The 26037-nt window shown below is 44.8% G+C and overlaps 1 protein-coding gene across 2 annotated transcripts; it reads left to right on the top strand.

Annotated features, from left to right (window-relative positions):
* Positions 1–317: 317 nt before the first annotated feature.
* Positions 318–24272, top strand: LOC147886214 (uncharacterized). Of its 2 annotated transcripts, none has more exons than XM_087395647.1 (17): positions 318–1126; positions 1226–1319; positions 1461–1524; positions 1736–1821; positions 2089–2204; positions 2279–2359; positions 2488–2589; positions 2759–2864; positions 3001–3113; positions 3233–3391; positions 3496–3549; positions 3675–3777; positions 3938–4009; positions 4126–4847; positions 5001–5113; positions 5266–5503; positions 23683–24272. In XM_087395647.1, the coding sequence occupies exons 4-17, from the start codon at positions 1794–1796 to the stop codon at positions 23803–23805; spliced, it is 2130 nt and encodes a 709-aa protein (XP_087251773.1). In that variant the 5' UTR covers positions 318–1126; positions 1226–1319; positions 1461–1524; positions 1736–1793; the 3' UTR covers positions 23806–24272. The 2 variants fall into 2 exon arrangements, with proteins under 2 accessions (XP_087251773.1, XP_087251772.1); XM_087395646.1 differs by having other exon boundaries at positions 1409–1524.
* Positions 24273–26037: the final 1765 nt, after the last annotated feature.

Genomic DNA, 26037 nt, shown 5'->3' with positions numbered 1-26037 from the left:
GGGTGAATTGAAACTCGCAGCAGGATGCTTTGAACGCCACCACCAGCCATCAAGAATCGTGGTAGTGTGAGTTGCAGAAGGAGCTGGCAACCGGTTACCACACCCAGAAGCCGCATCATATGGGCTGCGGGGAAAGAGGCTCCTCCCTAGAAGGCTGCAGGAAAGATCATTAAGGAAAGATAATTTAAAAGTGAATCGTATTTAAGGAAGATTCCATTGAGGTTCTTGGAGCCACGTCATCGACGGCGATGAGGACAACTGGCGCTTGGAATTTTGTGGCAGCGAATTGTGTGGTCCTCAATCCGCGCTTCGTTTCTCGGAAGATCTTATCATAACAACGCACTGTTGGAAAGATCGACGGAATTCAGTGGTGAAATGAGCTGAAAGTGCAGTCGAAAGTAAGAAGGATCGTTCCGTCAAGCCTGCATCCGTGGATCCGGCTGATTTGTTCGCGGTGCTTTACTCCGACATTGAGTGCGCTTACAAAAACAGAGGAGAGAATTCAATTGCCCGGAAGCTGGAAGTTCGATAACGAGTGGGTCATTTGATCCGGAAGTGCAATCGCAAGTTTGATTGATCGGCATATGCACTGGGAGACAACAGCTCGGAGCGTCCGATTCTGATCGGGCGCTGTCGGAAGTTCGATGCGTAGGGATTGAAGCGGCAAACGAGACGGTGTAGTCACTGCATATAAAGCTGTTTCTGCTTCCGTCGCCGTTTCAATCCCGTAGCCTCCCCTCGGATTGAAATCCTCACCCCGTCGAATTTCCCGACAGCACCTCTCGATCTTCTACACCGCTTCCTTGTCTTTGATTTCTGCTCAGATTGGTCTCTCATTCATTTGATAGGTTCAAGGAGTGGATGCACCCAATTCCCTCTGTTTGATTCGTTTCGCTCAACGCTTCGGTGTCTCTTCGTGAACCCCGAGTATAGCTCCTATGGCTAGTTGCTCTATGACGTGCCCGACCACCCTGAATCAATCCTCTTCTCTGTTTGGATCCTTCTTTCTTCAGCCAACTCGTTTAGCCGCCAGATCTTTCTATGGTACTTCAACTTGCACAGCTATGCGACAGAAATGCGTGGTACCGTACTCGTTGCCTAAGCTTGCAGAGACAGTGTACCATGGGTAGGTGAATGCAAATACCAATATATGAAAACCATGTTTCCTTGCCTTAGAGCAGCAATTGTACTGACAAGATTGGATGCGATTGTCAACTTGGGACAGATTGGGAGAGCCGCAAGAGAATATTGCAAAACTTCACAATATCATACTTCAGGGTGCAATTGAGCTTGGGCTTCCTTTACCATCGGACGAAATTGTATGTCGATTTGCATTGGATAGCTGAAAGCCTCTGTTTAAAATTGATATCCTTTCTTGTGCTGCTAATATAAACGTTTTCGCTTGCAGACAAGTTGGTGGGCTATTGTAGCTCCAATTGTGCTGTCCTATATGTTCGCAGCTCCTGGAACAGCTGCTGGGATCGTAGATTTCTTTTACGCACCTATCCATGCAAAGTCTCTCAGGTGAGCAGCATCTGTAAATCTAATATGCGGTTTTGTAAGGTGACGAAAGGGTTTTTGCTTAGTACTGAAAAGACGATGCGCCCACTAAACTGCTCTTTTTTTTTTCATTTACTGCCTCCCTTCTGAAGTCTTGCATTCGCCCTTTCTCCAGGAAAGGCTTGCTTTGCAGTTGAAGAATGTTTTTATTAATTAGCCTGTGCATCGATGGCAGATCCTTCTCCCCTGACGAAGTTGAAATTGGAAGGCTACTTGGAGAGGGATCGTTTGGTATGGTGTACGAGGGCTTTATTGGCCATGGTATGGCACACAATTGCTTAGTTAAGCTAAACAATTAAACACCTGTGTGTGTATGTGTGCGCGCAGTCCCCCATGTGTGTGTTACACACACAAACATATTATACATGCATACATGTTTTTAATGATGCACACACTCTTTCTTTGTGAAGTTTGTATGATGCAGACACACACATATGTGCGCTTGCATAGATGTGGATATTCATATATCTATTTATTTTCCTGTTTGATTGTGAGTTCTGGTTTAAATTCTTTTTTTCCCCTAATCAGGCAAGAAAGGAGGAAGAAAGATGCCCTTGCATGTTGTGCTAAAAAAGGCCAAGACCCGGGTGAAAGGAGCATCAGAAGTTCATAACTCTGAGATCTACATGAATTATCGCTTGCGGGTAATCTCATGATCAACATATAATGTTGAGGCATATTTTTGTGCTTATGACCTGAAATGCTTTGGTCCTCGCAGAGAACAGCTTCGTTATCATGTGCTGAGTTTTTGGGCACTATGCAAGTCAACTCATCTGAGGCGCATGGCAAGCTTTCTGAGGTGATGCTTATATTGCTGGCCTGAACTTACTAGACTTAACCAAGTTACTTGAGATCATAGTGAGAGAGCAGTTATGTTAATGCCTAAGTTTTTCACTGAGAGAAATTTCACAACTTTGCTTCTCGTAGGGAATGTGGTTGGTCTGGAATTTTCAAGGTGATCGCTCTCTTGACTATTATCTAAAGCAGAAGAATTTTCCAGAGAATATATGTGCAATGATTCTTGGTCAAGTAAGTGTCCTAGTATGATAAAAGTCAATGTAAACTTTAAAGTCGTCTTCTCTTAAAAACAAGGGGCTGAAGTGTTCTAGCTTGTTGCCATTTTGTATATCTTCCTGTGATCTTTTAAATCATCTAGGCATTTTCACTATTCTTACATGGTCCCTATTGTTCTCCACAGAATCCACTGGCTTCAGCAAAGGAAGAAATGCTTCGACAGAATGGAACAGTGATACGCAGTGTCTTTAAGCAGATCTTGAGCAATCTACAAGACCTTCACAGAAGTGGTGAAGATAACTCAGCATTGATCCTGATGATGATAATATTTGCATTGCACACTTTTGACCAGAGCACGTTCTGTTATTATCATCATTATTCTTGGGTCAACCTGAACTGATCATTGCATACAGATCCAACATGTAGGAGTTGTGCATCGGGACGTCAAGCCTTTGAATCTAATACTGGATCAAGATACTGGGAAATTCAAGTTTATTGACTTTGGTGCTTGTGTGGATCTCCGCTCAGGCTACAATTATGTAGGTGCAGCTCTCCACCAACTGGGTGGAAATTGAAAGATTAAACTGTGGAATTCAGTTGTATGAAAGAGGGGTTTTCTTGCTGCTGACATATGTATTCTTATCATTCATGTGGACAGGTCCCAAATGAGACAGTGATTGACCCTACCTATGCTGCACCTGAACATTACATAATGCCCACAAGTACTCCATACTTACCACCGGACCCATTGTGCTCTCTTGTTTCTCCATTGCTTTGGCATTTAAACACCCCAGATCGATTTGATCTTTACTCGGCTGTAAGTCTCAACCTTGAAATTTTTGTGTTGCAAATATCAAGAGGCTTTGACAATACATGAAAGTCCAGTCTAAACCTTTGGATTTGTTGGTGTCCATGTTGCAGGGTTTGATCCTAATGCAACTGACTATGAAGCCTCTACGGCATGATACAGGACTGGTATGATTCCCCCTTTGGTTCTGCCATCATTACTGGACAAGACAGTGTGTTGCTCCTTACGTTTGAGGTCTGGTTACTAGTTTGGACTGATCATGTCTGATTGTCCGTGGAGAGTTGGGTTATAGCAATCTTTCAACTCAGAATTCAAGCGCAAGGGTTATGATTTAAATGCATGGCGTTCAAGTTGCCGATATGGCAAGGAGGAATTCGCACATCTGGATGCAGATGGTACCTGCTATCGTTCCAACTTTTAATGTCTAATTCTTCATTGGGGCAGGGGGGGACATCGTTAAAGAAAGGATTGCTTATGTTGACTTTGCATGCGGAGGCAATTCTGCTATCAATCTGCTATATGCATTGTTAACAGGGGAATTTCTCTTTGAAATAGGTGGAGCAGGTTGGGAGCTTGCAACAGCTCTGCTACAGCCCCGCCATGACAAGGATTTCTTCATTTGGCCAAGTGTGTAACTCTGAACTAAAGTTTGTATTTTATGCTGGGTATATTTAGCTCATGCATTGTCTGGAAGGGTCTTGCTCAAAGTCTTGAGGTAATTGATCCATTGATGACATTCACAGGTCTTGGGAACGGCCGCCCATCTGCTTCAGCAGCACTACGGCATCGGTTTTTCAAGGGTCCTTTTGTAATTCCCAAGTTATTTCCAGATCATTTGCCAGGCCCTGTCATTTCAGGGGAGTTGATGGCTTCCTCTTTGCAAGTCCTACCTTCCCCTGGGGTTTTGACTGAAAAGTTGAGCCGTGTCCACAGTGTAGTGAGTACAGGCTATCAAAATTTGTTTGGGCCAACAAGGCATCAGGTGAAGAAAGGAAAGGAAATGGATGTATTTCCATCAAATGCACCCGTCCCATCACAAGTCTTACCTTCTCCTAACCTGAGCATGGTTTTAAACAATGTGTTAAGAAAAGGTCATGAAAATGCAGTTGATGGGCAGGTGAAGGATGCAGGAAAGGGCAGAAGCAGTACCCCTGTTGTTCAACCCTCAATGGCCTCTTCTTCACAAGCTTTACCATCCACACCTCTGTGGACTGGGAAGCTCCATGTCATCCAGAGTGTTCTAAATGTGGGACAAGAATATCAATCTGGGGAAAGAAGGGATATAAGGACAAGTGGGAGTCCTGCTACTCCAAAAACTGGAGCATCACCTGAGAGGCAGGAAAACACACAGAAAAGTAGTAACGATGCTGATGCTGATGTGATTTTAAACTGGAATGGCTCAGCAATACGTGCAGGATTTCCCACAGCTGCAACTGCTGTTCTCGGCTTGGCTACAGGATGGCTGGTAATGTCATCTCCACTGTTGTCAAATTTCTCTTTAGTCCAACCTTTTGACGTTAGTTTGACCTTCGGTTTTCTATTCCACATCAAAAGCACATGCATGCATGTGCAAAATTTTGGGTAGGTTATAGCTGAATTAAGCCATGTGATTCTACAGATTTTGTCAGGAATCAATAGTTCAGCACGTGCTTCATATGAACTTGGCAAATTGTTAATGTCTTCGAGCAGCATTAGCGGATCAGTCTTCCTCGCCTTCTTTCTTGTTATCAAGTAAGCAAGTTTTTTCTGGTGTTTCACAGTATTCTGGTTTTGCTGGGTATGTATGAAAAACTTTCAAGATTCAGTCATAGTGAGTGTTACACTAACAGAGGTTTATTGCTCGCCTCTTTGCTATTTTTGCACTAAGATTGTTGTTTGGGCAGGCCTTGGCTTGAAGAACAAGGAACAACAACTGTTAAGACTAAAGTTAATAGGGATGCCGCAACAAGTGAAAGTTGTGAGGAGGTCCAGATGGAAAAATATAAGAGTCTGCATTCTGAGCAGGTGAAGGTGGATCTAGTTGAGGCAGTGCACGAACTGGAGACTCAGATGTCTTCAATTGAAGCATTAATGTTACAGGAGCAGCAAGTATCTCAGCAGCAACAAAATCTTGTCCAAAAGGTACTGAGGGTTATGTTGTTTCTGTTTTTGTTTTTACATCCAGAATCTTAACACATGCATATGATGAAGATTGAGTGAGCTAGGATGTGTGCGTACACACGTGCATGCATGTGTGTTGGGTGGGTGGGGGTGATACGTTATAGCGTGTGTGCTTGTAAATAGGCCACGAGATTGACCATAAGTTGGGCATCCTCCTTCCTCCCTCCTTTGTGCTGCCCAACTCTCTCTCTCTCTCTCTCTCTCTCTCACACACACACACACACACACACACTTTTTTAAGTGAAATCTTATATTTCTGTGTGGGAAACCTCAAAAGAGGTAAAAACCCACCAATAAGTACAAGGAAATTTTTTTTTTACAAGTAACACCTCAGAGCAAAAGTCATGAGGCAGCCAAGTAAAAAGTTACATATCAAGCTGGACAAGGATCAAACACAGCATTCTCCAACTTCAAATTGTTGCTCTGTAAAAACTGATGCAGTGATGAAACCACACCATCAATAAAAACAAGCTGTTTTTTGTCCTTGTGATTCTTCTTGATATAGGCTGGTACCCGAAATTTCTGAATCATAGGGTCAAAAACCTGTTGTTACATGGGATGAAAAGATTCCAGTAAAAAAGGTACTTCTGCATCCCGGATAGAAGAAAACTCTGGCACAGGCATCAAAGGCAGAGAGGCTAAATCAACATCTGTATCTTCCGATGAAAAAGCTGCATCTGATAAAGCAGGACTTAGCATTTGAGCTTCATTCTTAAGATCAACCTGAGTAAGAGCAGGGGCAGCATCCTAAGAGAGAGCATACATATCATCCTGTAAAATTCTCTCTGCAAGGGATACATCCATATCCTGAGTAGAAGGAGACTGATGGTGCTCAACAAGGGTGCAATCCTGAGCTTCTTCAGCAAGAGGAAGATTTTCCTGTGATTTATCTACCTTCCTCGAGTATTGCTTCGGAGCAGTAGAAGGCTTCTCCAAAGAAGCATTAGCAGGAGCCGAAGGAGAAGGGAGAGTAACCTTGACAACTGAAGAAGGAGCAGGAGGAATGGGCTTGGATGTAGAAGGATAATCACGTGCAAAATGACCAACCTGTCGGCACCGATAACATGCAGTGGGAAAAGATGCAAAATGCAGCCTGATGCGCATCGGATGGGCAAATCCCAAATCAAGATCCAAAGTAGATGACACATGCTGCGTCATATCCCACAAAACGCAAAGGCGAACATCACGGGAAGCTTGCAAGAACTCCTGTCTCGGAACATGAAGAGGCCTCCCCAAAAAAGCTACAAGAGTTGGAAGATGCTGAAGAAGAGGCACAGGCAGCGCTTTGAGAGTAATCCAAACCGGACAGTGAGTTAGAAGGGTAGCAGAAGGATCGAAAAGTGGATCCCAGGGCATCACATAAGCGAAGAAACCAGCCCCAGGAATACCAGCACGACTGACTAGCCGCTCCACCACATCAGTCGAAGAAACGTGGGCAAAATCCTTTGCCCAGAAAGACAAAGGATGAAATACAATCCGGACCCATTGCAGCTTCAGCTCAACGACGAAGTTGAGCGGCAGAAAGAACCCTGTCCACTAAGTAGGGACAGACTCCAAACTGCTGAGCCTGTCGAAGACCTAAAACCAAAAGGGCAGAATCCAAAGAGCAAACAAACGGGGAACCTAATGAAGGAACATCTGTGACAGAGGCTGAGCATAACTGACGCAGAAGATCCAGCTGCAGGGAAGAAGAAGAGCCATCTGCAAGATCGAGCTTTGCCGATTTGAAAGAGGATGAAGAAGTCAAAGCACCACGCTTCCGGCGAAAGAAGACTCGAGCAGGAGGAACAGAGGAAGCAGATAAAACAAAAGATGTTTCGGGAGCCTGTACGGGCGGGGAAATCTGTACAGATTTTGCAGGTACGGATGAAGCAGATACTGGCGTCTGCACCACGTCTGCCTGGATGGAGGGTTGTACGAAGGGCTGAACCGAAGGCTGTGTAGATAACTGCAAGGGTCAGGGGGGCTGTACGGGCTGTATGGAATTCCGTACAGCTGGCGTTAGCTATACGGATGGCAATGAAGGCTGCAAGGTGGAGGACGGGGGCTGTACAGACAAAACGAGGGAGGGAACAGAGGGGGACGGAGGGTTGACTAGGGCTGCGGGGGATCCAGAGCTCTCCATCGTCCTCACTTAATCTTACACACACACACACACACACTCTTTTTTGGTGAGAAGAAATTACACACACACACTCTCTCTCTCTCTCTCTCTCTCTCTCTCTCTCTCTCTCACACACACACACACACACACACACACACCTTCTCCCTCCTCCTTCCCCTCATCTCTCTCCCTTCCGCTCTTCTATCTCCCCTTCCCCGACCCCCTTTTCTACATCGGTTGTACCTCATATTCAACTGTTAGAACTAATAGAGATGATATTCTATGCTGGAAGTGGAGATACAAATGCCATAGAGAAGCCAACTACTATTGAATCTATAATGCCTAGAACAGTTATGGATAACACTCAAACTATGCTTCAGAGCCATTGAAGATGCCTTCGCATGCAGGACAAAATTCAGGTGATTATAGCTGCAAATACAAAAGGGTTTTGTGGGGATAGCTGCTCAAACACAAACAGCAGCCCACATAATGGAAACAAAAATGGACAGCAAGAGAAGGGCTGTTATATCAGTTTGCAGAAGCAATACATTGGTCCAGATGATGCCCTGGCAGTTCAGCATACTTATGAAAGAAATACCTACATGCAGGGTGATTGAATAAGCCTGCATAGTGAACAGATATATGATGACCTAGCAATGATGAGCAAATCTGTGATAGAAATCAAGATGCAGATGTTGACCAACAAGGTAAAGATGTAGATGCACTTACACTTGATACTTTTAGGAGTGGAAACTTTGAGGACAAAGTTTTCGAAGATATGAGTATCAAGCATTGTATGTGTAGAAAAGGGGGTAGCGACAGTTTTGGAGAAAGGGGGATACACTAGCAGAAAGGGAGAGAGATAGGGGAAGAGGGGAGAAGGGGTAGGAGAGAGAGAATGAGGTAGGAAAAAGAGGGAGAGATTGAGAGGGAGTAAGGAAGAGAGAGAGAGAGAGTGAGCGAGTGTAGGCAGGAAGGAGGAAGGGAGAGTAGATAGGATTAGATGTCACATCAAAAAGTACATAGTAGGTGGTGGATGGAGACTTTTATAGTCCCTCCACATTTCCCACTGAAAGGACCTCTAACTTGGTCCTTTTCCCCCTTCATTACAGCCATCCCTTCCCATAGAATATTGCCCTCAAAATATCACAGCATGGCTGTCCAAAGTGCAGCAAACAGCACATAGTAATCAATCCGGTAGGAGATAGGGGTGGTCCTGGATAATGCTTTCTAGCTGCCATGAAATTTCATCCTCAGGGAGTCCCCACCACTTGATAAGATACTCTACTGGAAAACATCATGGATCTTGGAGGTACTGGGTAGCTCCAACTGATATGCTACCTCTCCAACCTTACGGATGATCCTATAAGGACCGTGATACCTATGAGCAAGCTTTGTGTTGGTATTACCTTTCAGCGAGGCATAACGGTTCTTATGGAGACACAAATGCACATAATCTCCCTCTTTGAAAGACAAATATCTCTTGCATTCATCCGCATTTTTCTTTTGCTTGGCTTGGGCATTGTGCATATTCCTTTTTGCCAACTGCAGAAGGGCATCCATCCTCTCCAAGTCATTCCGTGCTTGCTGTTTTTTCACAGCCGTGTCACCAATTGAAGAAAGCATCCCGACCCTACATCCGTACATTGCCTCAAATGGGATCATGTCAACGGAGAGATGCTCGGTACTGTTGTAGCAAAATTCAGCAAGTGACAACCATTTATCCCAAGACTTCTGAGTATCATGACAAAAATGCCTCAAATATTCCTCCACCCATTTGTTCACCCTTTCCGACTGTCCCAGTCTTAGGATGGTAAGCAGTGCTAGGTGTGAGTAAAATACTTACTGCTGTAAATATTTTTTGCCAAAAGTGACCCATAAACTTTGCATCTCTATCACTGACAATTTCCCGAGGGAAACCATGATGCTTAAAGACATGTTCAATGAATTGCCAAGCAACCTGCGATGTTGAATACCGGGTCTTAGTGGGTATGAAATGGGCATGTTTTGTCATTCTATCCACCACAACAAAGATGTTGTCCCATCCCCTCTCTGTAGAAGGCGCTATGTGCGTCCATTTGCCCTCTAGAATGTGTAATGGCTGCAAGAGACCTACAGGTAATTTGCTGTCCACTTTATTCTGCTGGCAAGGAAAGCATTCAGCCACGTATTTAACCACATCTCTCCACATGCCTTCCCAAGTAAAGCTCTGCTTGATTCTCTCATATGTTTTAGTGATACCTGCATGTCCCGCCATGGGAGAGGAGTGCATTTCTTGCAAAACCAATTGGCAGTATTTTGAGTCTAGCACTAAATAAATCCTGTCTTGGCACCAGAACAGCCCATTATGCAATTTGAAATCCGGATGACCCTGACTAGAAGGTTTCTGCGAATCTGAAAATATGGGAGCTGCTTTAGAATTCTACATATACTCTTCCTGAATGCCATGAATCCACTCCTGATATATGGTAGAGATAGCAGACAAATTGCAAGCCCATGTCCTGGACAAGGCATCTACAACCACATTTTCCTTCCCTTTTCTGTAGTCAATGTCAACAGGATTGGACTGCAGCCAACCACCTCTTCTGCTTATATGACAAATTTGGATGGGTGAGGAAGAATCTGAGTGTCCTATGATTTGTTTTCACCTTAGTTTTACTTCTGTATAGATATTGGTGCCATTTCTTGAAAGCATGCAAGATAGCCAGCATCTCTTGATCATAAACATGGAAATTGAGTTCTTTGGTATCAAACTTCCTACTTTTAAATGCTATTACCCCATGTTCCTGCCTCAGAACAGCCCCCAATCCTTTGCCACTGGCATCTACCTCCACAATGGAAGGATGCAAAAAATTAGGGCATACCAAGACAGGTGCATGAGTGAGAGCAAATTTCAGGTCTTGAAAGCTGCGTTGTGCTTCCCTTGACCACCCAAAAACATCCTTCTTCAAGAGGTCAGTAAGAGGAGCTGCCCTCTTGGCAAATTTGCGAATAAAGTACCTGTAGAAGGAAGCAAGGCCTTAAAATCCTCTCAACTGGGTGGGATTTTGTGGCTGTCGCCAATCTTTGATGCATTTCACCTTTGCAGGATCCACCCGAATGCCACATCTACTCACAATATACCCCAGGTACTCAGCCTCCTTTTCCATAAAAGTGCATTTGTTCGCTTTTGCATAAAGCTGATGCATCCTCAAATTTTTCAGCACTTGCTTCACATGCTTAATGTGCTCTTGTCTATCCTTGCTATAAATGAGGATATCATCAAAGAAAGCCAGCAATCATCTGAAAAGAAGTGGCTGCAATATCTTGTTCATCATTGCCTAGAAGGTGGCCGGCGCATTAGTCAATCCAAAAGGCATCACCTTGAATTCATACAAGCCTTGTTCTGTGCGGAAGGCGTCATCTCCTTCTTTCACCCTGATTTGATGGTAACCAAGCCTCAAATCTATCTTCGTGAAAAACTGAGCACCCTTAAGTTCATCCAACAGGTCATCTATCCTAGGGATTGGAAACTTGTTCTTTGGTAGTGGCCTTATTTAGATCTCTATAATCAATGCACATGCGGTATGATCCATCCTTGTTCACCAGAAGCACCAGAGAGGCAAAAGGAGAAGTGCTATGAGAGATGAAGTTCTTCTCAAGCAATTCCCACACGTGTACTGCCACTTCCTCCCGCTCAACCTTAGAAAGACGGTATGGGGCTTTGTTTATGGGCTCACTGCCAGGCTCTAGAACAATGGCATGATCCACATCCCTCTTGGGAGGTAATTGGGATGGCATATCAGCAAATACATCAGCAAACTCCGATAGCAACTGCTGCATATCACAATCCTCAACATGGGGAATGCTACCTCTCTAAGATACTGACACATTCAATGCGTAGAGGGCATGCTCCTTCTTGAGCTCTCTGGCTCACTGCCTTGCTGAAATGACCTGCAATTTAGGAGTGGCAATGCCATGCAATGCCACAGTTCTACCCTTGTGGACAAAGCTGAGTGATAGGGCATTTAAATCCATGCTGATTTTACCCAAAGATTTCAGCCAATCGCAGCCCAGGACAGCATCTATTGGGCCCATATCCAATGCCAAGAGATCCCCAGCAAATTCATAATCCTCAGAGAGCTTGATCCTTGCATCTTGGCAACAAAATTTATTGACCATATGCTGTCAATTTGCCACCTCTATTCTCAGCCCATGATCAATCTCAGTAGCAATCAGTCCCACCTTCTGTAAGGTCTTAGAATTGATGAAACTATGAGTGCTACCACTATCCACAAGCATGGGAACAATCCTGTCATTGATTTGTCCTTTCAATCTAATAGTTTCAGCACTTTTGGCACCCATCAAGGAATGAGAAGAGATAGCATAAATTGCTTGCTACGCATCCCAATAGATCTCCTCTTTCTTCACCCACAGGAGCATTGCCATTTGCATCCTCTCGCGCAAGAAAAGGCATAGTAACCTGATGCTCCACATGAAAGACTTTAGGCCAACGGCCTCGCATGTTACATGTGGGCTGACTGTCATCGGATTGTATACCATGCATATTATGTTCATTAGCACCACCGGGATCAAAGGGAAAATCAGCCCCCTTCGTGGCTTCAACATGTAGAGCTTCTTCCACGATGTGTGCACCCTCTGAATCATCATGAGCGGCATCCAAAGTCTCAGAAGCATCCATCAAATCCTCATCATCCGATATCTCAATAATCATGCTGAGTTTTGCAGTACCACTGTTACGCAATTTGCAAACTTCCCGATGCTCAAGAGTCCATGTCTCACCACACTTAAAGCATAACTTTGCCCTCTTTTTGCTGTCCATAATAGCCGTGGTATGTTGTTTAAATTTTGATTTTTCATGTCCAACACTTGGCTTAGCTCTTGGCTTAGCATCAAAGGACCTGTATGGCTTAGCATATGGCATCTTGCTCCCAATAACTATGGGAAACCTTGGAAATGGTGCTGCTGCTGATTTTCTTTCATTCCAATCAGTCACCTTAGGCTTTTTCTCAGTCTTATTTGCATTCCCATATGCACTGCCCGCTATCATCTTATACTTGCTGGCATATTTAGGCTCAAATACCTCTGCCAATTGGGTTGCATGCTCAATTGTTTGAGGGTTATGTGCCTTTACATCTGCAACGAGAGAAGGACTTAACCCATGGATGAAACGTAGCAGCTTTCCCTTTTCAAATACGTCCTACACAAACAGGGGGAGGCTCCAGAAGCGTTGCAAGTACTCTTGGACTGTACCGGTCTGTGACAAGGCATAGAATTCAGCCAAGTATTGATCCAAGGCGAGTGGGGATATGAATGTAGTGACCATCAACTCTTTGAAACCCCTCCAAGTGGTTGGTCTCGTATCGCCACCATGTGTGGGCATAGTCCTGCATATGCGTACCTGCAAAAATGATGCGCTCCTCCTTAGACTTGGGGTAGAAGCAGAAATAGTCTTCCAACTTCATGAGCCACTCCTCCAACTCATTGGTAGTGCGAGTATCTCCTTCAAACTTATGCACTGTGAGTTTGTCCTTGATATCCTTGGCTGCATAATTCTTGTGTGTGTAACCTCTAGAAGTGCAAGCATCATCACGCTTAAGGTTCACATAATCGGAGAAGGACATCTCAAGTTTGATGGCCTCAGGTAGGACCTTATATGAACGCAAAGAATCTGCCAACATGTCATCAAAAGTGGCTTGCTGCCCCCACCACCAACCCCCTGTTGTGTTGTAGCTGCTGCCATCTGATGCATTGGCTGTGTCTGGCTATATGTGCTTGTTGGCGGAGTGATAGATGCATGAACCCCGGGCTGGGTTTCTCTGCCAAATGCATCTCTCCGAAATGATGGCATACCAAAGGGCTAAGAAGAGGATTGACCTCCCTCCCAGGGGTGTGGGCTGCCATATAAACCCAAACCAACTCCAGGCATACTCACTGGTGCGGTGAAAGGAGCACTAGCCGAATGCACACCAACAAGTTGGCCCAAAAGAGATGGCTCAGCCTGCGTAGATGCAGAAAGCTGAGAGCCAAAAGATGGCATGGCATCCTGCAAGAAGGTGCTCTGTGGAGCAAAAAATGCATCATCTAAGTCCAGATAATCCCCATGCTGGGGTACATGAAATGGTCGAGAAGACTGTTGGCAGATTTGTCTAGCTATTCTCAGTGATTAATGAGGAGGATTGGCTTCACTTATGGATCAATGTAGTTTTTGAAAACACGTTTAAATCCAATCAACCATTCAAGAGTGTTTGGCTCTATTTGCCATGCTCAAATTCCAATGCTCAATCGATGGGTTCAATGCCCACATACTTGGAAGACCGTAGTCATTCCAACGTATCAAGCCCGTAAGAGGCAAGGGTCTCATTTTTGAAACTGGGACTTGATTCACATGTTATACCATTAAAAGCCTTGTTTAGAATGATGTTCTTCTAGATTAGAGTCGGTATTTGGTTATTGAATAAACTGCAATTCCATATGCTTCTAATCAACAAGGATGATGGATCATCTTTTCTTCCATCATGCACCTATTTGATTTTGCTATGAATGCTTTCTCTTTGCAACTCTAGTTTGCTGAGCAATATATCTACAAGTAAACTTTCTTGGCTGCTGTAGTCACCAGGAAAGAATCCAAGGATCCTACTCACCAGCCCCGCAGCTTCATGCCCAACTCCATGGAGAGAAGGCTAAGGAGTAGACAGTCGGGCTAGGAGTCTAGACGACGTTGCATGTCAATGAACAATTCAAGTCTATCTTGCAGAAACCTTAAAGATGAGCACTGTTATCATAAGAAGCAAGTCACCATGTTGCATATGGAACTTAGCCGGGTTCCCTAGGGAAGATATGCTCTCTATTAAGAGAAACAAGGTGGGTGTCTGTGCACAACATTTAGCCTCGAGGGATTCGGTGAAGGAGTTGCTACTATGGGGCTAGCTCACAGTTGCATTATAGGAAAGCAAACCTAGAGAGCGTGATTAGTGCAACATGCCAAGGGTAACAACTTGCTTGAGTCGAAGCTGGACCACCCAGGTATGCAGATCGTGGTTGCTATGGAAACCACATCTAAGGAGGAAATCGACCTCTGTCATGATAAGTTGTCCTAGCAAACTACGGCGCTGTTCGAGATTAGAAACCTAGCCTTCACATCAAAGGCCTTGGTGTCTCTTCTTCGGAATGTTGCCAGTATATTCAATTTTAAAAGCTTAGATCCTATCAAAATTCCTTGTGTTGGGAATCTCTATCACCATAGAACCTATCCCCCTTCTTTTCCACAGCTCATGGTCTTTAAGAGGATTGGGGGACGCACAAAAACCAACAACCATTCAATGCCTTGGGGGAGAGAGAGAAATAGAAGTAGAATTTATTAACGTCCACGGGGGGCCAAAAATGACCCATGGGACCATCTCAATACAATGTAAAGAAAGTCTCCTCAAAAAGAGGGGTCAAGAATCTATGAGTTCCTAATGACATGTAAAAAGATGGGTGACAAAAGATCCCAACGTTGCCGGAGAGGCAGTAGAGAGATCTAATGTCAACTGAGCGGAGTCCTCCAGTATCTGCTGGTAGTCCTCCCTAATATGTGCATATTGAGGGCACCTCCAGTATCTATTGGCAGTCCATGCTCTATAAGGTAGTCTATCTGGTGGCATTTGCTGCACCTCTAGCAAATATTGCATAACTCTGATCAATGCATGAAATTCGATCGGCCTCCTACATGTTTCCAATAGAAGCACTGAGCACGAGGTAGTGGGTTTGACACCAAGGTGCCTGCGTAGAAATGCTTTCTGCATTTTCTCAATCTCATTACATGTAGATGTTGGCCAACTAGGCTACAAGGTAGTCATGGTCCTAAAGAATCTTGGTGATGTAGATGCCCAAGGCTGCAAGGTAGGCGCGTGAGAACAAGCTCCTCAATCTATTGTGTCCTTCTATAGTGGTTTTGAAATCTTTCCTTACGTGCTCATACTGTGGACATGTTAGTGTGAGAAGTACAGTGGACCTAGACACAAATGGAGAGAGAGAGAGAGAGAGAGAGAGAGAGAGAGAGAGCAAACCTCACACACACACAACTAAGAGCAGGTGATCTCAGGACAAAACCCCCAAGAACAGTGGGTAAAACCTCTGCTATAGATAGGCACCAATGCTCCAAACCGAGGTACAAACAAGTGTGGGATGATGCCTATATACAAGCAGCAACCCCCCCACAAGCATGCTGGTCTGTGGGCCGACCCCTGCTGTAAGGTGAGCTGGTCCCCTACCTACCCAAGGGGCTGCCCCACGCAACCTTATAAGGAGGCTCCCCTCCTGCCCCATGTGGGGGCTGCCAGCCGACAGGCCTACCTCACCCTGCACCCCTATAAGGGTGTGTCAAGTAGTCTATAGGGGCTTCTCCCTGCTCTTCAGAGCACGACCACCGGTTCTAGGTGGCCAACTAGCAGGCTGGCCCACCTCTGCGTACAAATAGGCTCCGTGGGGGGGCTGGACACCGGCTAATATGGTTCCCTAAGGGTGGCCACATAGGCCCGCCACAATGACCTATCTAGGCACCTCCAAAGAAGCTGCCACGCGGTACAAGAGTTGCTTCTGGCGAGTCCATAGCGTGTCTGCATGGCACTACAGGCAGTGTGTCATCTTGGGCTGCCAAGGTGACAAGCCATCAGATCTGCCCTACTGTACCTACCATCACAGGGGGTGGGCACACCCACAACACAGGCCCTCACTCTTAACCAGATCCATATGACAATAGGAGATGTTGACCTCCAACACTCCCTCTTGCCCACCCACAACACAAGCCCTCACTCTTTATCCATATGACAATAGGAGATGCTGACCTCCAACACTCCCTCTGAGCTTCTGGATGGAACATGATCTCCAGGGAGCTGGGTGTGCCACTGGAACAACTAGAGGAATCCATCGTGTGATACTCCATCGCTGAAGACTTTTAGATATTGTCAAAGAAGCACCCTCTTGGCATGAACCATCTTAGCACAGTCACTGGAAAAATGGTATTGCTGCTCCCAGGCCACCGATGCTAGGTATTCTCCTCTGATTTGGTACTGGTACAATAATCCAACTAATACTGCCGCCGTCGGTGCAAGGTTTTCCTCCCTGCATGGGAACCTGTATCTCAGAGCTATACAGCCCCCTCTCAAGTCCAAATTGGTACACTGTTCCCACCTCAATGCTCGAGTAACAAAGGGCATCCAACAACTCACAAGGATCAATCTACTGTGTTTGGACTCCTGCATTGGCAATCTTTTGACCCATCTTGATCTCCAGCAGCTCATCAAACATTAGATGCAACAGGACACAAGGAATCCCCCTCTGGATTTGCTAGGTCATGACGTCCATACAAAATACATACTCGTAACATACTGCTCCCTAAGTTAGTGGGAACAATTCCTCGTGGCTCAAGGCCCTGCCTGAAAGCCTGCCTCAATCAAAGAATGCTTTGCCATTGCACTTGTCTGGCAAGTACCGTTGTCACAAACAAGCAAGCAATCCTGCATCTGGTCCAGAAAGCCTGCTGGCAGCGCATCCTGCCGTGTGCTACTAGAAGGCTAGAACAAATGACGTGGCGGCTCCTTCTACTCACTAGTCTCTTCTTCGATTCTTGGAGGAGACTGCCGCCAATAGTGCCCTTTTATGACACACTGGTTACATGTACGTGATGCCTTGAGTGCTTCCCGTTCCTTAGCTGTCAACTTCTACCTTTCTTTCTGCTCAGTTGCCAAAGCCTCAGGCTGACTGTCATAGGTACGATATACAAATTTCTCCTCTTGGTCAAGCACCATCGGGACCAGTTCCTTTCAACTAACTTATCCTTCCACTGGTTATCAAGGATGAATAGAATGCAGCGTACTGAGAAGATAACTGGGACAACAGTGTTATGGCCATGTCCTCGGAAGATATCCACTTCCCCGCTTGGAGAACCTCTTGCTGAAGTTCCTGTAACTTCTTGAATCGATGAAGACTTCTTGGGATCCAACAATCGCGTCTAGACTTCTAGGGAGGCACTCTTCATGTGGGAGGTTCGATTGTACAAGGACTTCAAATGCTCCTAGATACTCTTGGCCACCGTCATATGCTTCACGTGATTAATCATCTGAGGGATACAGTTTGTAAAGATAAATGACCTTACCCTCCCATTGACACAGTCCCACAGCTGCAACAGGGTCTCGCCTCCTTCTGCTTGCAGGATCCCTAGGTTGGATACAAGGGGATCAGGCTTGTCAACTCCCACCAATATGAAGACTTCCAGATCATACGATTGTAGCACAAACTCCATCATAATCTACCAGACACGATAATTTAGACCATCCAATTGATGGTCGATTAGGAAGGTGGGAAAAACTGGAATTTTTGCCTTGCTCTCTGCCATCTCAGCCAGGTCGGCGTGTCAAAGGGTGGAGAGAATCAAATTGAAAGAGAGAGCGGATAGGAAAGAAAGTAGAGAAGGGACCCCCCCCACCCACCAAAAAAAAAAAAAGCATGCTGGTCTGTTGGTGGACCCCTGCTGTAGGTGGGCCGATCCCTACAGAAGGTGGGCCGACCCCCTATGCCCAAGGGGTTGCCACACACAGCTCCATAAGGGAGGCTCCCCTCCTGCCCTATGTGGGGTGTGCCAGCCAACTGGCCTGCCTCCGCCCTGCACCCCAATAAGGGTCTGCCAAGCAGTCTATAGGGGCTTCCCCTGCCCTACACAGGCCGACCACCAGGCCCAGGTGGTTGTACAGCAGGTCGGCTCACCTCTGCCTACAAATGGGCTGCCTGGGGGGGCTGGACACCTGCAAATATTCTGCCCTAGGGGTGGTCACATAGGGTGGCCACAATAGCCTGCCTAGGCGCCTCTAAAGAAGCTGCCTTGCAGCACAAGAGCTGCTTTTGGCCAACCCATTGCTTGTCTACATGGCACCATAGACAGCGTGTCATCGTGGGCTGCCAAGGTGGGTATTTATCAGTGGCAGAATACACTGATAAGTTTCGAGAGAGTGTAATGAAGATTGACGAACCCCTTCCTCAATCAATCCAAGTGAAAGATTTCATATTTGGATTGAATGATCGAATAAAAATGGAAGTTCGGGCTAAGTACGCGAACACGCTAGATGATGCAATAGCTAGAGCCCTAAACTACGAGGATGCCAAGGGTAGCAAGCCAAGTGGGTTTGCACAGGTTGGAACCCAGTATGGGTATCCGAAGAAATCTGGGTTTAAGAAGAAGTGGGCTAGTAGAGGGAGTGGTTCGCAGCCGAGTGGTCAAGCCAAGCAGGCGAGACCGGCTGAAACTCCTAAACCAAGTACCACCATTGGAGTGAAGAGGAAAGTAACCCCAATGGCAGCCCGGGCTTGGTCTAAATCTCCCTTGAACCCAGAACAGAGGGAAAAAGCGAGGAGAGAAGGCTTGTGCTTTGGTTGCCTTCAACCTCATCAGTGGAGAGATTGTCCACGTAATAAAGATCGTCGGATGGCTGAGATGGTGATCTCAGAGTGCGACGTGGAGATGCAGGGAAGTCCCAGAGCGGAAGAGATGCAGATTCAGCTAGTGGGATCTTCTCAGAGGTTAGTACCTTGTTTGTTCTGTGTGTCTGTTGCTAAGTTATGACGAGTGCACCTGATAACATCCTATCTAAGCCCGCAGCAACGGGGTATACAGCCTTCAATGATACGGAGTTAATTAAAATGAAAGGGCAAGTGGCCAGTCATGATGTCATTGTGTTGTTTGACTCAGCGTCAACTCACAATGTGATTAACTCCAAGCTCGTGAAGAGGCTGAAATTAAAGACAAGTCCATCTGACTATGCGTATACAGTTAGGATGGCAGATGGAAGTTCAACTGAAGTATGGGACCAAATGGTTACCCAGTTGGAGCTTCGGATTCAGGACTATGCTGAGAAGCTTGATTTTGAAATGACCAAGCTTGCTCATGCGGATATAGCCCTGGGAATGGCGTGGCATTCTAGGAAGAATCCAGCCATTGATTGGAAAAAGCATGTATATCAATTCAAGATGAATGATGTGCTTTATGTCTTGCGAGGTGAAAAAGATATACCTCAGGGACCGTTGGTTTCCGTGATGGAAATCAGAAAGGCTCAAGTAGAGTTTTTGTACCTTTGCACAGCATCGGTAGAGTCGGTGGATGATTCTTCGACTAGCACTGATGTTACGCAAAGTGGTGAGATGGCCAAGCTGGCTAATCTTATAACAGAGGAGTTCTCTGAATGTTTTAGGGATGAACTACCTTATAGGTTACCTCCAGAGCGGAAAGTTCAGCATAAGATTGAACTGATCCCGGGGGCAGAACCTATAAATAGACCTCCCTATAGAATGAGTTTTACTGAAGAGGCGGAGGTGCGTAGACAACTGGAAGAATACCTCAAGTTGGGGCAGATTCAACCAAGTTTCTCACCTTTTTCTTCGCCAGTGATATTAAAGAGGAAAAAGGATGATACGTTTCGCCTCTGTATAGATTACAGAGCATTGAATAATATCACTGTTAAGCACAGGTATCCGATGGCTCGGATTGATGATTTGCTAGATGCATTACATGGAGCCGTGATTTTCAGTAAGATAGATCTTAAGTGTGGCTACCATCAGATCCGGATTAGAGCCGAGGATGTGCATAAAACCGCTTTCAGGAGCAGGTTTGGTCATTATGAGTTTTTGGTAATGCCCTTCGGACTTACCAATGCCCCAGCGACCTTCGTCATGCTTATGAACGATTTACTACGTCCGTATATCGGAAAGTTCGTAGTACATTTTATTGACGACATCTTGATATTCAGTAAAAGTGTTACTGAGCATCGTGAACACTTAAGGATAGTGTTCAATACTTTGAGGAAAGCCAGTCTTTATGTGAATAAGAAGAAAACTATACTGTGTATGGTTAGGCTTGAATATTTAGGGTTCATAATTACTCCACAGGGGGTAGAAATGGATCCGAAGAAAGTGGCTGCGATACTATTTTGGCCAATCCCTCAGAGTCTGACCGCGTTGCGATCATTCTTGGGATTTGTCCAGTTTTATAGAAGGCATATCAAAGGATATTCCGGAATAGTATCGCCATTGACTGATCTGACCTCAGATAAAGTACCTTTTATTTGGGGACAGAATCAACAAGAAAGTTTTAACACCATAAAACAAGCTGTGGTCTCAGGACCGGTGTTAAAAATAGTTGATCCCCAGAAACCATTGTTCCTAGAAACCGATGCAAGTGGCATTGCGGTAGGAGCAGTTCTCCTTCAAGAGGGAAGGCCAGTAGCCTTTGAAAGCAAGAAGCTTTCTGCCTCTCAAAGGAATTGGCCAACTCATGAATTAGAGTTGTATGCTGTTATCCATGCTTTGAAAACATGGAGGCATTATTTGTATGGTTCAGAGTTTTATGTGGATGTAGATCATGATACTCTGAAACATTTTTGTAAACAGCCTGACTTGAGGGGCCGCCAAGCTAGGTGGGCAAAGCTCATGCAGGAGTTTAATCTAACGATTCGGTACCGAAGAGGAAAAGACAATTAGGTAGCTGATGCGTTGTCTCGCATTATGCATAACCTGAGTTTCACGGTATTAGAGAGTGCTCAAATGACCGAGATCAGAGAAACTCAGAAGGTGGACGAGTTTGTCCAGAGCTTATGGCCTAAAGCTCATGTGTTAAAACCCGGGGAAAGTGAAAAGGATGACCTGGCATCCAGAAAAGGTCTAACTTATGCAAGATATACCATAAGGGATGGTATGCTAGTTAGAAATGGCAAGGTTGTAGTACCTGGTCAGAATGATCTCAGGCAGAGAGTCATTCGACAATGCCATGATAGCCCGTGTGCGGGACATCCAGGTGTCGAGAAGACATATGATCTCGTGAAGCGAGATTTCTTTTGGCCAAAGATGAAAAAACATATTCATGAGTATGTGACACGATGTTTCTCGTGTCAGGTAAGTAAGGCCGAGCGGGTGAAGCCACCCGGACTTTTACAGCCCTTGGAAATACCACTAAGTAAGTGGGAGAGTATTTCCATGGATTTTATTGTAGGGCTACCTGCAACACAAGGAGGGTATAATTCTATTCTTGTGGTGGTTGATCGTCTAACCAAGATGGCTCACTTCATTCCGACTAGAGAGTCTGTTAGTGCCCCGCAAGTGGCGGATTTGTTCATTAGACATATATTTCGTCTGCATGGATTGCCTAGATTCATAGTGTCAGACCGAGATGTCAGATTTACCGGTCATTTCTGGACTGCGGTATTCGAGACACTGAGGACTGAGTTAGGAATGAGTAGTGGGGATCATCCTGAGACGGATGGTCAGACGGAGAGAGTCAACCAAACTTTAGAAGATATGCTGAGGGCATATGTGTCATTGAGGCAACATACATGGGACAAGTGGTTGCCATTGTTGGAGTTTGCCTACAATGATAGGAAACATTCATCTACTGGGTTCAGTCCGTTTGAGCTGAACTATGGTTATAGGCCAGCCAATCCAACTATAGTTGGAGTACCTCAGAAAGTGCCTAGTGCCGCGAACTTTGTAGTTCAGATGCGGGAGATGCTAGCACTTGCGAGAGCTAATATCCGCCAGGCTATGGATAGAGCCAAGGTGTATGCGGATGAAAACGGTCTATAAGAGTATTTGAAGAAGGAGAAAAAGTTTTTCTCAGAATTCCTTCGCACTCGAAGTCGTTGACTTCAGGAGAGTGTGCTAAGTTATCACCTCGATACTGTGGGCCGTGGTTAATTCTAAAGAGAATAGGCAGTGTAGCCTATAAATTAGAATTGCCACAGGGGTGTAAGGTGCACCCGGTTTTTCATGTTTCGCGCTTAAAGAGATTTTTACATACAGGTGACTCACTAATCGAAGGTGTGGTTTTGTTTCAGGAGATAGAGGATATTGCAAGGCGCAAACCAACAAGAATCCTGGACCGAGGAACAATGCAAATACGAAATCGAAAGATACCCACGGTGTTGGTTGCATGGCATGGTCAGCCTCTATCCGAAGCTACCTGGGAATCCGTATATCAGTTGCGGAGAGTGTTCCCAGACTTTATCATCGAGGACGCTGATGTCTGAAGAGGAAAGGAATGTCACGTTCTAGCCGAGGTAGCATGACCTCGGAAGAATCAGTCGACATTTCCCTTAAAGGATCTATCTCTGTAATATATGTGTTTGCGCTTCATGTAAATGATCGGGAGGGATTTAATGTCAAGGTCCTAGGTGAGGGCTGATAGCACCAGACTAGATAGATCTAAGACCAAGGGCCTAGTGCTAAGATTGTGCCTAGGGGCAAGGAATTTAATGCATCCCAAGAGAGGGGTGAAATGTTGCATTAGGAAGGCCCTATATGGATGACATGTGGCATCTAGATCTATCTAGGGAATTGGGGTTTGCTGAGGCTAGAGAGAGAAGAGAAGATAATGATTCATGTGGATTTTGCAACGTAGATCTTTGTCTGCTCGTTAGCCTTAGCGAAATATGGCTGGGAGGAAATAAATGGTGCTACTCCCGTGATCGAATTAGAGAACAAACAAGAGAGAGTGTGTGAAACCTAGTACAAGGCGACTCCTTGTGGTGGTAGTGGTGGGTATGCTTATATATTTCTGAGCATTGTCTTCTTCCTGAGAATGTCTCACTTGTTTTTGGACTGAAATCTCTCTCTCTCTCTCTCTCTCTCTCTCTCTCTCTCTCTCTCATGCGTGCACACATACACGCACTCTTTTTTTTGGGGGGGGTGAAAACCATTTGTCCCTATATTAGAAAGAACAGTCCAGCATCAGAAGAAATCATTATATAATGAGAAAGTAGGATAATCTATAACCCGTGCATGTAGACAATCATCTTAAAAATGCCCAGAAGAACTGATAAGCTTGCATGGATTGATTTTGTAGATTATTGGAATATTTTGTATTTTTCACTGAGCTTTGCGATTGCATATCAAAATCTGGTATTAGTAGAGACCACTTCTGGAAGAGAACACTTCTTGATGAAATATAAGGGATTTGTTGTTTTATTCATTCTTGCAATTACTCGAGTATTCATGAGTTTAACTGTGTGGACAGATGGAGAAATTATTGCTGCAACCATCAATGGGCAACCTGTCTAATTTGTCTCAACAAGAAGCTTTAAACAATTGCCTACAGGCAGAGCCATCCTCTGCCTCCGGTCCTTCGTTTGGCAATTAATTGTATGGATCATGATCAGTTCTCAGTTTGGAGTCCCTTTCTTTTTTGGTTCAAACAGATACAGCATCTTAGAGGTGGTTGATTGGCAATGGGAATTAAGTCCAGACTCGAAAATGGCTTCTCTGAAGCAGATTAATGTTCCCACAAGTATATTATGTATGCCAGTTGTACCATTGAATCCTTGCTAAGGACACACATCAATTTGTTGATTAGTCCATGCACATATTCTCCCCATATTTTTGAAGATCTTTCTGTCTACTTATTTAGGGTTCCTTTTTGGGAAGTATTGAAAGATCTTCATTGAGAGATTTTTACAAATTCTTGAGGGGACCTCCGCTCTGAGATCCCATAGAAAGAATGTCCTTTTGTTCTATATCATATAACATATTTAGACAGCAAGTCTAAGGTCTGTTAGGTGTTTGTTGCATTATGTATAATGAACTTCTTACCGTGTATGTGAAAGCATAAACCACTATTTCAAATTGCTACAGTGTAATGTTTTGAATTTACGGAGGTGCAGCAGAAATTAGGACTAAAATTGTCGGTTTTAGTTTTACAATCTGCAATCTATCAAATGTGATTATCCAACATCGAAATCGTACATGGCAAGTCTTGTCTATTGAGCATTGTAAATGAGTAAGGTTCATGCATAGAATGGCACCAAACCTTTTCAATAATTGATGTGCACCGGCTGTCTTTCAACATTTCTAACCCAGATGAAGAAAAGCTAACTTAATGGGAAAAACGAGACACATAGCAGTAAATACTTAAATGCCTTTTATCACCTCTCCAAAATATTTCTCTGGGTTTGTTATAACATGATACTAACATGCATAGGCAGTTTAGGTGTAGTCCCATGAATAACCAACTTGTGTTTGATCTAACTTGATAACTGGCATGCATAAGTAGTGTAGGTGTAGTCCCATGAATGAAGTTGTATCCCCTTCAACATAGAAGGAGCTGAATACATATGGACTGAAAGCATGGCTGCATGAGAGTGTTTTTTATTTTCCAATAATCATGCATGGCACTCCATGTAAGATAGAAGCAGCACCTCAGCAGTATCCAAACATGGTCAGCTGAACATATCTTGCTGCAAGATATGCTTAGACACCTATCTTGTCTATTGTATAGTTACCTATCTTGTGTACTCCATTACCTATCTTGCGTATTGTATAGTTACCTATCTTCATATCTGTGGGAAACTCGAAACTGCAATGACTCAACTACAACCGGACAACACTTTGAGCAGACGACCCACAATCAACTACATGGCAATAGTAACTAAAAGCAAAGCGCAAACGAGTGGCAAAGGAGCAAGGTAGTTACCAGCATCTACAGCAACGCTGAGTGACTTCAAGCACGCTACAATAGACAAGCAATATTGAACCTTGAACGTATGGATTGCTATGACTAGCATTAGTCTACAAAATTAAAGCAAGGTTGATGCAAAGGCAGCCGCTTGAGCATACACAGCCTCAAACAACTAACAACGATGCAAGGACTAAAGATTACCAAACAGCCATGGTAGCACATCGATGAACAATAGGCAAAAGCAACGCAGAACACAAGGGGCAAGCAAGAGTATCAGCAACTCCCGGGAAAAAAGGGCAAGCAATATAGCGCCAACCAGCGGAAGACAACACAAGGATAGCAGTAGTAACAGAACCATGCAAACAAGAGAGCATGAATGCTCGAGCGCATTGCCTCCTAGGTCATTGGGACATATCCAAAATGTGTCTGTATTTGTTGCATTTAGTACAATATACCTTAGTTGTGCCTATGTAGGTATTGTGAATAAGCAATTGTGGTTTGTATTAATTTCATCACCTCTAATCACTCATTACCATGCACTCTACTGAGCATGCAAGCTCATTGACTGGTAATTAACTGCACTCTACTGATCATGCAAGCCTGTGGTGGTGATAACTGGCAGGTAAGTAATTGCGGGCCACTACAGTGGTTGCTAGTTAACTACCACATCGGTGGAATCTTAGCCACCATAGACGTGGCTGATGAGAGCCACCACCATCGGGTAGTAATTACCATAAAATTCAATCATGAAGCCTAATCACTTATTACTATCATGCACTCTATTGAGCATGCAAGCCCGATGACTAGTAATTAACTGCACTCTACTGATCATGCCTGCAAGCCCGATAGTGGTAACTGGCTAGTGAATAATTATGGGCCACTGCGGTGGCTGGTAATTAACTTCCAGCCCGGTGGAAT

This window comes from Dipteris shenzhenensis, chromosome 24 (assembly GCF_047967505.1).
Source record: "Dipteris shenzhenensis isolate YYH24624 ecotype China chromosome 24, Dip_SZ_1.0, whole genome shotgun sequence".
Lineage (NCBI taxonomy): Eukaryota > Viridiplantae > Streptophyta > Polypodiopsida > Gleicheniales > Dipteridaceae > Dipteris > Dipteris shenzhenensis.
The sequence above is the reverse complement of the archived record's forward strand: the minus strand, read 5'-3'. Positions and strand labels throughout refer to the sequence as shown.

Coding starts and splice junctions, on each gene's coding strand:
- LOC147886214 (XM_087395646.1), top strand. CDS start 939: ATGGCTAGTTGCTCTATGACGTGCCCGACCACCCTGAATCAATCCTCT. Junction 3,550..3,674: donor TACGGCATGATACAGGACTG/GTATGATTCCCC, acceptor GTTGGGTTATAG/CAATCTTTCAACTCAGAATT. Junction 3,778..3,937: donor CGCACATCTGGATGCAGATG/GTACCTGCTATC, acceptor TCTTTGAAATAG/GTGGAGCAGGTTGGGAGCTT.